This window comes from Melospiza melodia, chromosome 6, assembly GCF_035770615.1.
Source record: "Melospiza melodia melodia isolate bMelMel2 chromosome 6, bMelMel2.pri, whole genome shotgun sequence".
Taxonomy (NCBI): domain Eukaryota; kingdom Metazoa; phylum Chordata; class Aves; order Passeriformes; family Passerellidae; genus Melospiza; species Melospiza melodia.
The window spans coordinates 53,189,928-53,203,097 of record NC_086199.1 but is presented as its reverse complement, the minus strand read 5'-3'; the positions used below and the strand labels follow the sequence as shown (position 1 = coordinate 53,203,097).

General features: G+C 42.1%; 1 protein-coding gene across 1 annotated transcript; it reads right to left on the bottom strand.

The window, feature by feature from the left end:
• Positions 1-206: 206 nt before the first annotated feature.
• CSRP3 (cysteine and glycine rich protein 3) lies at positions 207-13,170 on the bottom strand. Its single transcript, XM_063158178.1, has 6 exons — positions 13,017-13,170; positions 7,921-8,051; positions 3,986-4,154; positions 2,459-2,594; positions 1,929-2,022; positions 207-889 (listed from the first exon to the last, which is right to left on the bottom strand). The coding sequence occupies exons 2-6, from the start codon at positions 8,030-8,032 to the stop codon at positions 810-812; spliced, it is 591 nt and encodes a 196-aa protein (XP_063014248.1). The 5' UTR covers positions 8,033-8,051; positions 13,017-13,170; the 3' UTR covers positions 207-809.

Here is a 13,170-nt window from a genome sequence, read left to right as displayed (position 1 = left end):
GATATGAATGTAAGTCAAAGTAGGTAACAATGAAAACCAGCAGGAAAAGGGTTCAAGATCAGGAAATTAAAGTCAGATACCATCTAGAATAGACTGTAAGTACTGTAGTGAAATGCAATTCTTGTGAGGGGTTTCATTCATCTTGGTGAAATCCATTTATCTGAAGCGCTGTAGAATGTGTAAGCACAAGCAAATACAAATAAAAATAATGTGAAGCAGTAAGTATTTATTGTAGCTCAAAAACAGACAAAACTTACACCACTATATCCTGAGAAAATGTTGGGTTTTTTTTGAAACACCTCCCTCAGAGAAAGGTGTGTTTAAAAAAAATCCTTTTTAGTTGTCTCAAAGCAAATTACAGCTACTTGTTCTAACACAGTTGCCAGCCTAGTCAAAACTCAGCTAGGAGACTGGTGGAAATACAAACAGGTTAACATTGTGAAAAGCAGAAAATACAATCTAACTGGGAACACCTGGGCCCTTCCTCCACAAGGGATCCCTGTCATAAGGGGGCATTAGGAGTCTAAAATTCCAGTCTAAAGTGTAACAAGTACTAGTTTAAGAAGCAATAATGTTCCATGAGGTTCTTTTATATACTAAGCGCAAACATGAGTCTAGTGTTATCATTGTACCTTTTTTAATCTACTCTAAGAATTTCTTAAGATACAGCTCATTATTTTTTCCTGCAAGGAGGAAAATCTTAATCAAATGCCCTAGGTACTTAGCGATATGTGTTGTTTAATGTTTTACTTGACAACTGTCACTTGGTGTCATCAACAGCAGTTTGAGTCTGTTGCATCCATTTCTTCTCATTCACACTCTTTCTTTTCCACTTGGGTGAGGCCACCAAACCCAATTCCCTTGGGACCGAAGTTTTTTGCATAGCAAACTGCAAAAGAAGGAGTGGGAGGTAAATGGTGCTCTGAAGGCTCTCAGAGGTTAATATCTTTTGGTTTTTAAATTATCAAATTGAAGTTGATAAAAAGGAAGTCTGAAATAGTGTATTTTCTGTAAGTTTATCCAGGTCTTAATAGTGAAGCTGATATTACATATTTGAAATACACAGAAGTTGCATCTGGTGACTCAAAGTTAAGAAATTATCTATTTTTTCAGATCTAGGTAATAGTTTCATTAAAGCTACTTTCCTGTCTGAAAATGCTCAGTAAAGCTGGATCTGATGAGTAGTACAAAGTAAGCCAGAGATTTTTAAGAAGAACTGGAGCATAATCCAGAAACTATTGATGGGCATTTAAGTAATTCCATTTAAGCTCTTTATTAGTTAACATGTGCATAGTTGTTTATCACAACTCTAAGTGGTGATGGTGAGTATATTTCTCCAAATATGCCAACTTGATCCACTTGTGGTTAACAGACTGTACCCAAAGTCACAGAACTCCAGTGTTCTTCTTTAGGGTTCTCTACTTTTTTTCCCCTAAAGCTATTCCTAGGAGTCAACTGAATTCTGTGAATTTTGTGAGTCTGAGAAGAACATCTAGATGTGTAATTTACTATTTTTGCATCATCTTCTGTGCTACCAATGCAGTGGAAATATCTTTGCAACTTTACTGGCAAGAATTCTGATTTGGAGGACGAAAGATCTGAATCTGTGTGTTTTTCTGTTTTAGTGAGCAAGACTGTGTAGGTACAAGAGCCTGCCCAGCAGATATGGCCAGTGCTCTGTTAGAAGGTCTGACAGGTTTGAGAGGTTGTCCCATCTGTAACATTTTAAATTTAAATGTTAATAGTAGAAGCTGCAACTGCAATGTCACCATAGCTCTTTGCTTTCAGAAGGTTGTTAAAAAAGGACAAAAATTAAATTTCCTGGGGGTGTTAGTGTACAGCAAGGTAAATCCCAATGGCATTCCCAGGTCTAGGGAGACTAACTCTAGATTGACTCTGCAGGCCAGTTCAGCTCCTGCAGCTCTCACCTTTGCAGTAGAGCTCTCCATCCTTGTCCGTGACGTTGGTGGATTCCAAACTCTTCCCACAAATGGCGCAGCGGAAGCAGCTCTTGTGCCAAGGCTGAGCAAGGGGAGAGAAGTCATTGTGTGGCACAGACAGTGCAAGAAACAAATACTGCTTTGGTGGCGTGGAAGGGTTAACATTCATCTGTCGATCTTGTGGCTTCCATTTTTAGTCATTCTGGGTTAGCCTTTTTTCAGTTACGCTGTCTAAGGTATCTTCAATTGGCTCTACACATAAATGTTGATAAATATACCCAGAGATAGAGGAGGAGCCAGCTTGTACAGTAAACTGTGCTTGGTTCTCAGACATCAATAAGAAGCAAAAAGTTGGAAAATATTTACAAAAAGATTTTAAACCTGTTGTAGCAATTTGCAAATTCATCCTCGCATTTTCTTTATGAACGAAAATTGAAATTATTGAGGATCTTTAGCTGTAGTTTCTCACCATTATAAATTGGTGGGGTTTTTTTCCTAGCACTGAAGTCACTACTTACTTTTCCTCCTCCCATGATCTTTTCTGCAGCGTACACTGATTTGCCACAACGGGGACATTTATCCACATCTACCATCTTCTTGGCAAACTTTGAAGCATTAGTTGGTGTTGAGGGGCGAGCAGGCTTTGGTGACCCCCTAAAACAGAAGTTTTTAAAGCTGCCTAAAAATCTTATGTTCTTTAGAAAAAGGATTTAATTGTTTTTTTAGTAAGGCATAAAAGATACTAAATTGCTCATCTCTGACATGCAAAAGGGGACAAAAAAAAAAAAGAAAATGAAAGTATTCTATTGAATTCTGTGTTGTATGATTGAGAAGCTGGTACTGTAAGCACTGATATTGTCTGTTCTGGGCTAAATACATGGAGCTAGCAGCAGCCACAAGCACAAAAGATTATGTTTAATGAAAACTGAAGTAAAAACCAATTTTCTCTCATTGAGAGGCAACAGGGAAAATAAAAGGAAAAGATGTCTCTAGTCTTTGTAACTGGTTATCTGCTGGTACTCATCAAACTGAAAATAACAATTCAGGTTTTGCATGCCGTAGTTTCATTAGGTAGTGAAACATTTGGACGGGGAATTGAGGTTCTTTCCTGGCCTGGGGTCAAAAGGACATCAGAAAAGTAGCTTTGTTTTTTATTTCTGGTCTGTGTGTTTTAAATCTTTGTGCATAAAGCCTTGGACAGAATGATTTCTGATTTATCAGATAGCTGGACCGAAACAGTTCATTTTATCCTCAGGATGCAGCAGTTTTGGGCGCAGAGCTCTGCCCGTAATGGATTTGTATGGCGCAAGGAGCTACAGTTAAATACATTGTTTAAGCTTTTATTTCCTGCACAGCATATTGCCTAATTGGTTTCTTTATAGCAGACCACCAGAGGGAGGAAGAAGCATTGTTGATGTAGAAATGTGCAACTTTGAGAACTGCAGGAAAATCCTATAAAAATGAACTGTCAGAGCTAATTATGTGCTTTTGGAAGATGGTATCCCATTAGAATTCTTTTTGTTCAAACACATTCTCAGTGTGTTTGTAAGTGTTATTAGAACCACAGGGAGGATAATGTTACTTCCCCCATTGAGAAATGTTAGAAATGTTATTGCCCCCATTGAGAGGAGCACTAGCAGTATGGGGTAGTGTGATTATTTCTCTAAGAGTAAAATGTTAACTAAATTTTAGCCTCTAACAGGAAAAAGAAAAAATCTTTTTCTGTGGCCAATGTGACTTTACCACTGTGCTGCAAATGGCAGATTACAAATGCAGTGAACATTTACACGTGTAGTGGCATATAAAGGCTGCTTCTACAGAATAATTACCTATTGAAGGAGGGTATAATTTGTAAAGGAGGCTTAAAGAGATTGAGCATCATTAAAAAATGTAAATTACAGTGTCTATGGAAGAAAAGGGTGTAGGAAAGTCTGCTCTGCTCCTTATGCTGGATGTTGTTATGGAAACAGAATGAAATATATAAAACACCCTGGTAGGAGACAAGAAGAAGCAGAACAAGGAGCTGTGGCTGGGGTTTGACTCACTGCTGCAGGTTCAGGCCCAGGTGCTCTCCGGTGTCCGTGCTGAGGCATCCAGCCCCTTGTCCAAAGCCAACCCCTTTGGGGCCGTATTTTCTGCCATAACAGGTTTTGCAGTAGATTTCAGATTCGTGAGCTGCCACCGTGGTGCTGTCCAGAGCCTTCCTGCAAGCCACTGAGAACAGGGAGAGAAAGGCACGTATCAGCATTTGCCTTTTCAAATTTGAATTAAAATAATTGCAGTTAGTATTTCTTCTTGTTTAGCTTTAAAAATGTGGGGAAAGGAGCCAGTCAGTAGGAAACTTGTCAGTATAAAACTTGACTGAGCTGTTGCTGAAGTAAGGGGGAGGTGTGTGTGTGCGTGCACATAACCTGTTCTTCTTTTGCCACTCTGAAGTTATCCTGTAACCCCAGGGAAATCTAGATCTGTGAAGCTTAAAATGGGCTTGGGATTGAAATTGGGCATCCTTAACTCCCAAACCTTAAAAAGTGGGGAAAGAATGTTGCAGAGACATTGATCTGGCCTTTTCAGAGTATTTGCTCTGGGTCTGTGGTGGCTTTCTGAGCTCAGCCGAGGCTGTTCTGACGTGGTGTGTTTCTGAGAGAGGGTTTAACATTGACTCCTGTCTGGAGTCAGACAGGACATGTTGGGGTTTTTTCTCATTATTTGTTTGTTGGAGCTGTGGCACCAGGGCAAAGCAAGTGTCAGCTCTGTCAGGCTTCCTCCAGGATGGCAGGAGTGTGGCTGCAGCCATTCCCCAACAGTGCTCTTACAAATCATCTTTGGTACAGAGAGTGACAGCTTAGCTCAGCTCACTAAGGAAGGTCTGGCAGCCTTTTGGACAGAAGGTGTCATGGGAATGCCCAGGTTTCATCAGGGAATACAAATACAAATTACAAATTATGTCCTCTAATAATGAATGGGGAAAAAATACAGTAGCTACACTCCTCAGTGCTTAGTGAGGATTGTATGCCTGTGTTTCCTGCGCCGCTTGGGGAACTCGGTGTGAGACAGCCTCCACCCCACAGAAAGGGAGGAAGATGTTTCAGTTCAGAGTCTCTCTTGAAAACCAGGGTTTTCCAGTATGCTAAAAAATTACTGTTTCAGTACTTCTCATAAACTGTTCACTGTTTGACAGTGGTTGATTAGAAATGGGGAAAAATTAGGGAAGAACTTTCTCTCCAGGTTCCTTAGAACAAATGCTTGCCCTGCAGAAGGCATTCCAGTCATGGGCTATTGATAGCTTGGAAAACAAAGTTGCTGAGTTCACGTTTGCAATAGAAAGCTGTGAAATGCAGAAGTATTGGAAGTGGCCTGAAGTGCAAGCTCTGGAGGAGACACCTGAGGGTTTGATTAGCCCCTTTCCCTCATGTTTACTTTAAATGTCCTCCTCTGAATCCAATTTATCCACCACAGGGAATGTACAACCTGGAACCTCTGCACCTTTAATTGTAGACTCCTGGCTTGGTTTGGGCTGGAAGGGACTTCAAAGATCATGCAGTTCCAACCCCCAGAGCAGGTTGCTGTTCAGGGGCAGTATAGCTAGTTATACATCCCCAGCTCTCTGGTTATCCTTGTGGCTTTCCTCCTCCCTGTGTGGCATGGAGGCAGAAATAATTTGCAAAGACCTTTATAGTTAACAGAAGTAAAGTGAGGCACTTCTGTACTGCACTCTGGCTTTGAGATGATAATTGTGTTTGCTAAGGGAGTTAAGGGATGATGGAAACTCTGGCAGTAGATAGTGTTTCTATTTCTGGTACCTTGGGGAGAGGGTATCAATTCACCACGACAGATGGAGCAAAAGCTCTTGAAGTGCTATTGTTGAAATAACATAATATCATTGCCAGCAGGTCCTGAGACCTGTCATTGCCAGCAGATCCTGCTCTCCTGCCCGCGCCGAGGAGATCCAGGTTCATGGAGTGAGATCCTGCCCAATGCCCACCACAGCTGCCCTTGGGGTGCAAGCTGTCACTGAAACATCAGCCTGCAGGGAAACAGGAGCCTGCATGGCAAGGAGGGATTGCTGGAAACAAATTTCTCCTTGAAATACTTGTAGGGAAAAACTGGAGCGGAGAGTGTTATAAATAATTTAGCTTGTCTGATTCTTCCCGTGTTAACAGGTTGCTTTGAGTTGTTTATAATTCTGCTGAAATTGAACTCGTTGGTCAAAAAATACTGATGTGCTTTGTATACCTGGTCAAATACAATATGAAATAGAGGATATATTTGAAATAGTTTTATATAGAAATATACAAAAGTTTATATACATTTATATAGAAATATACAAAAGTGCAGCTAAACTAACTGTTTCCATGCCCAAGTTTAGGCTGGGGAGAATTGGTTTCCTTCTGTTGAGAAATGAAATCCTATAAATGGTTCACAGTAAAGCCCATGAATGTGACACATGATCCCGAGGCATCCAGAGCGACTGAACAGTGTATGTGAATCATGGGGGAAAGTAAAGCCAATTAACATAACTTTTATATGCCAGCTGGGCAATTTAGATGCATCTTTGGGTTTTGACCTTAAGCATATTTCTGATGGGAATTCTATTTTTAGTATCTAACCTATTAATAATTAATTCAGACTTAAAACATGGGACAAATAAAGGAACATTTAAAAAAACCAACCAAACAAAAAAAAAAACCAAAAAAAAAAACCCCACAACAAAATACACCCCAACCAACCAAGAAAAGCCCCACAACAAACCAAATACTTGATAGAGCTAATGAAAGTTGTTCATTATGAATCACTAAAAGAAAATAATTCAGCTGTACTAAGAATGAAGACTACGCTTGAGAAATATTCATAACTATGCTGTATTAGGGCAGATCTTTATTTTTATTTACTATTTATTGTTATAGCCAGAACATGGAAGCATTAAGAAAGTTTTAGCTGAGACTGAGATTTTCCTTTTGCCATTCTGTAAGAATTGGCCCAAGGTTGTCAGTTAACTGATAATTTTTTGAGGGAGTCCTTTCTTGCTTGGCCTTTTAGGCATCACTAAAGGCATCATTTGGAGTTTTAGGCATCACTTTTGGGGCAGCTGCCAAAGGCACAGACAGCTCAGGTGTGTCCTTTGGTTTCATTCTGCAAAGAGCTGCTCTGTATCAGCTAAGCATGTAAAATTAGTCTGATGCCTCCAAATAAGATGTCTGTATCCCTCCAGAAAGGGAAGGAGAAAATTGGATTCAGTGGCTCCTAAACTGTCACGCTGGGAGCCGTACTGCACAGGTGCCAATCCCGAGTATTTTCTGTGAGATAAACTCTTCAGCTATCTTTGGTTCTTAGCAAATTGTTTGCTCTCTCCCTATCCACACAGGGCAAGCAGAGCTGAATTGGTACCTTCTCTCTGAAATGATTTTTTTTTACAAATTTCTGCCTCTTCTGCAGAGAAAGCAAAATTCCTGTAAGCCAAACATCACAGAGGAGTGTGGAGGGGAGGAGTAAGTGAAATGGGAGTACATGGAACAGGGAGGGAGGCTGAGGAACATGCAGAGTGTTGGTGGCAGGTTTTGATGGCACTAGGGTCCTTCAGCTTTTCGGTGTGAAACAAATTAGTGCCAGGATTCACTGTGAAAGTAATCCTCTCCTGAAGGTAAAGAAGCAATCATCCTTCTGTCTGATGGGTGCTGTTTGTTCAGTTCTGCTGGGCTTTCTAACCTGGAGCAAACCTGTGGTGTGCCACACGGTGGGACAGAAGGAAGGGTGTCCTGGAGATGGACTTGGACACTGTGATTCTGCAGCACCTTCGTGTCCCTGACAAAATCCATCCCATGTTTGGACAAAGAAAAGCCAGGAGACCAAGAGGCAGATTGCTCCAGGTAAAAGGCAGCAAAACTGCCTGCCAGGTAATACAGAAATAAATGTTTGGCTTTAATGCAAGAGTTCTACAGAGCTGTGGGGGTGTTGAGATGTTAAAGCATTCAGGCCAGCTTACTGCAGAGGAAGCATGACTTGTGGAAGCTCCTTCCATTGCACTGGATTTCCTCAGCATGGTACACGGTCTTTTCACAGGCCCCACACTTGGCTCCTCCGCCCCAGTTCGGCATCCTGGTCTGTAGGGTTAACCTAAGAAATCAAATTACATAAATAAATGCAACAGCAAATATGAATTCTTTTAAATGAAATGGCTTGACTTAAAATTTTGTTTTTCTTCCTTCTCCAGTCAACTGCTACAGCATACTTGGAATATACCTCATACCTGTGTGGTAGCAGAAGTGAGGGTGCTGCCTTGGTGCTTTGGGGACAGGGACAGTCCAAATCCCTGTGATTCCTTCAAAAAAAAGGATATTCCTTAACTTGGTATATTGTGATGGTAAATATGTGAAATGAATGTGAGGTGTTTCAGTGAAAAGGTGCTAGGATCACTCTGGAAAAGAGGATCTGGGGTTTGTTTTCCATCAGTCATTTTCTGTCAACACTGCCCTTTCCTGTACTCCAACACAATCTTTTCTGAGTTCCTCATGAAACAGATGTGAGATCTCTGTGCTGCACAGCCATTGTACAGTAATAATGGATGGGCTCCTGGGGTGCTTAAGGTGTGGGCTTTTTTCTTTGTCTATTGCATTTAAAACCTAACCATCAGAGAAAAGAAGGGCCATGGTTTCTGTTCCAGTTCCTGCCGTTCCAGTCAGCCCTGGAGTGCCTTGCCAAGGTCTCCTGATGCCAGGCTGAGTGCTTTTCCCTGAGATTGTGCTGTCACACACCTGGAACAGCCCCAGCCCCAGCCTGCCCTTCTGTTTTCTGGTTTGAGTCATCGTTTCTGGAGAGCCTGGGACGTCATCTTGTCATCTGCACGCCGAATTATCGGGTTGTTCCAAGCCCCTGGCACGGCCCTTCCTCCTCCTTCTTGGAAAACCAGTCACCTTCTCATTATAGTTATTTTGAAGCCTGCTTGTGCTATTTGTGTTTGAGTAAATTCACCAAAAGGTAACTAAGAGGAGGATTTTGAAGGCTGAATCAGGCCTGAGAATTTTCTTCTGAGGTCAGGTGATAGAGAGAGGGGAATTTATCACAGCAGCAATGTAACAGAGCTGGTATTTTCAATTAGTTGCATTTTAGACTAACATTTTACTATATATTTATATTAGACTCATGTCCAATGTACAATGATGAATAAACAAATAATGAATTTGATCCCTCTCACTCAGTGAAGCCTTCACTGAACAGCACTGTTAAATTGGTTTTTCAGTTTCTTTTAAATGTGAGATAAAGGAATCTTTCATGTAGGTAAAATCTTATTCTCACTCTGCCATTCTACATTTTCTTCTGCTTTTGAAGCACTTTTGTATTGGTGCCATTTCTACTTTCTCTTACGAAAACATTTCAAATGATGCTTCAAACATTTAAAAGAAGGAAGAGCAACTGTGGATAAAAACCAGTTTTGTGACACTTCCTTGAAAATTAAAATGAGATTTCGGTGTCTACAGCGTTCCCTTTCAAATCAGGTTTCCAGTGGGATCCCTTCCCAGCTGAGGCAGCGCTGGGAGAGAGTGGTTTGTACCTCTGCTCCCTGTAAAGCTGCCTCCCCTCTCTCAGGTCTCCCCAAAGGCACAGCAAGCCTCCAAAACTGCAGCAGCAAGGATAGCTGCTGGAAAGTAACTCCAATTACATCATCAGCTGAAGGGGAAAAAATAACCTCTGAAAAAGTCTGATAAAGTGTGATAGTGAACCTTGTGCTGTCAAGAGCTCTTAGAAGGACCATTGTTCCTGAGGCCAATTATAGTAGCATGACTGGGCATGCATGCACATTTTCCATGGTGTTTTGGCATCACCTGATGGGAAGCTGCAGGAGAAAGAAGAAAGGCATGGCAGAAATCAATGTTTCTGTAAGGATGCTGGTGTAAGACCAGCAGTGCATCCACGGTGCCTGTGCTGGCTGGAGGAACAGCTGGGTGAGGGACAGGGCACATCTGAGCTCCTCCTGTCCGGGCTCTGCTCATCCCTCTGGAGCTGACCGCCATCCCTGGGGGGCTGCAGGCTCACCATGAGAATTCTGGGAATCTCCACAGGGGTGTGGCACTCACACTTTTGTACTCATCTAAAATGTACAGTGGGTAAAGCTCCATCCTTTCAATAGAAACAGAACTCGGTCTCCCATTTGTCATCAGGAAAAAATAGATCCAAAGTCTCCACTTCACATCATTTCATTGGGTGTCAGTGTCTAAAGCCCCATGAAATTCCCTGAACTTTGTTGTCTTAATCTGGTTAGCTTTTCATGTCTGCTCATCACATGGTATCTGTTGTATTCTGGTGGTGGGAAGTAGAGCAGACTGATCCTAAAGGTAAGCAATGTGTGACACAGAAACTCCTGAGTGCTAGATGCAACCTGTGGGCACTCAGGGTGCTGTTGGGCTGGAGGAGTGCTCTTGGCCTTGCTCAAATGCTGTTCAGCAGCTTGTGTCATTCCTCAGAATGCAGCTTCTATATGGAGCACCATTTATATGTCAGATGTGCAGCCAAGGATTCGTGCCTCCCATTACTTAGAGCTGTATCACCCCTTTGTAAGCAAGGAAGCCTTTGAAGCGTTGGTATGCTCTGCACAGTTGTGAGCTGTCTTCTTTTGGGCTGTTAGTCACACTGTCCAAACCCGGGTGTCACATCACTGCCACAGAGGGGCTCTCTCTAATCAAAGTGCCATTGATAAGGATAAAATCCAAAAATGTGTTTTGGTCCATTGATCTAAATGGGTGGTGGATGCAGTACGGGCCTGATGAAATGTGGAGGAGTAAAAGGCAGTGCCTATGCCTGACTGTGCTGCATGTGAAAAATGTAATTAATTAATGGATTAATTGGAATTAATTCTGGTGCTTCCTTGCTAAACACAAGGTTTTCCCTTCTATATGCTCATGCATTTGGCAGTCTAGAGCTCAGGTCTTATCTGAATGGGCTGCAGAGCTGTGTTGTGTGTGGCTGGCAGGGTTATCTCTCTGCCACATGTGCTGCAGGGTGGCTGTGAAAGGGATAAACAGAATGGGGAATATTGGTCTTTGTGACCACGGGCAGCACAAGTGCTGGGTGGGAGTGGTGGGCAGGGTGTGCCTTGCATCTCTCTGCATTTTTGGTCCCAGCTAAGCTACTTGGTCTAGACTCAGAGGGTAAGAAAACTCGTTCCTTTATTCCTTACCTAACGAGCAATAGAAATACAAAACTCACACATGGCTGCCTACGCTGAAATGCAAAGTGTCAAGGCCACATTTGAAATTGGTTTCCCAGCTGAAGCCTGTGGGAATGCCAGTGCAGCCAGACCTTCACTGTGGTATCTAATCACAGCTCTGCTGTGCCCTGTCCTGTGACCACCATGACTCATTTGACCTCCCTAGTGCTGCTCACCCCACCAGCACCGTGGGATAACAAGATATGTCCTCCTTTATATAACAGCAATAAAATGCTGCTGTGGCTTTTCTCTGCAGCTGACACTCACGGTGAGGGTTTCTTTTGATGTGTCTGCATTTGAGATGCCACTGCATCTCGACGGCCTGGGGGTGTTTCTGTCAAAACCCAGCCCCTTGTGGAACATGCTTCTCCCTCAGCAGGAGAGATTCACAGCAGGGGGAAGGCTTGTGCTTGAAGCCTGAGCTCATTTGATGGAGATGTGATCTTGTTATGTGTTTGTAATCGTATTTCTGACATTCCAATGCATTCAGCAGGCTGTGGCTACAGGTAAATCTTATTAGTCAGTGTCAGACATTGAGCTTCCACCATGATCTCAGAATAACCAGCATTTTCCCCTTACATCTGCAGTAAAGCAACACAGAGAGGTCAAGGTATGGGAATTCCAACACTGGAAAGTAAATATTGATTTTTTTCATTGACACTGGTCATGTTAAGTTACATGTGGCACTTTGAAATAAAAGATTTTAACTGACTTCATGTGAAGAACACGTACATTGCTGAGTGCTGATAGTGCCTCATTCCCTTGCTTTCATCTCTTTTCTTCCACTTTTTCTATTATTTTCTAGCCTAGTGATGCTACATTTCCTTTGAAACTTCCTCGATGCACACTTTTGCAGAAATTTAAGATTGCATCTCCAAAAAACACAGTATCTGACAGTAGAACAAGGTACTTCATTCTGACTTAGAAACCAAGCCCACCCCACATTCACATGCTTGTACATTGGCACTCATGCTTCAGTGTGATCCCTGTGGCTGTGGAAAGCTGCATCCTGCTCTACAAATGACACATTCAATTTTCCAGGCCTGATCCCGGGCTATCAGCTTTCACTATTCCTTCCACAAGATCCTTCTCTAAATGCTTATCCCTGCACTAAGTTCCTTAAGTGCCAGACAAAACTGTTGCAGACTTTAAAATAGCACTGTGATGAATGAGATAATACACAGAATTATTTTATCTATGTGCAAGGCTTTGTTCTCTGAAAGACTTTCACCTTTAGGCAGAAAAATTTCATAGCAAAAACACATGTGTATATATGTATGTATTTATTTATTTATTTTATTTTTTTTCCTGAAGATTTGGCCAATTGTGCTCTCTTAGAATGCTTGAATGATGGATTTGGGAATAATTCTTTCATCCTGCATTCTTAGCTAGCCATTTCTCGTCAGGTCTGTTCAGAAGTTTTCTTCTTATTTGACATGAAACCAATTGGTCACCAAGATTAAATACATTGAAGATTTTGGGGGATTTGTTTGGTTACCATTATGGAAGCACACAAATTTGTGTGCTGTGTGCATGCACTTTCTAAAGACTGACTGTTTGCAGACAAATAATTCTGTAGCTTTGTAAGAAAATATTTAAATGTTCTGAAACTTCTGTTCCCCAGTCTTGCCTAGTCCAAAGGAGTGTCTCTAGTGAGGATGGATCCCCCAGCCCTGCTCCTGCTCCGTGGCTGAGCCAGAAGAATCTCTCTTTTTGCTGGCTACCCAAACCTAAAACACTGCTCTGTAGGACTCATATTTCTGCACTATACCTACAAAAGTGGTTTTCTTTGTCAGGCAACAAATTGCTTCTATGATCTGTTAGGAATAAAAGAATACCCAAACCCTTTTTGGCAGAACCCGTGGGACCCTACTCACCGGAGTCGCTTGAATTTTCTCCTTCTCTTCTTGCGTCTCGAAGGGTTTGAGCAGGAGGGGCTCCTGCTCTCTTTAAATGCAGTGACCCCTTCTGCCAGCCCTATGAGCTGGGAGGGGAGGGCAGGGAGAGTTTCAGGGATCTGAGCAATGCCAC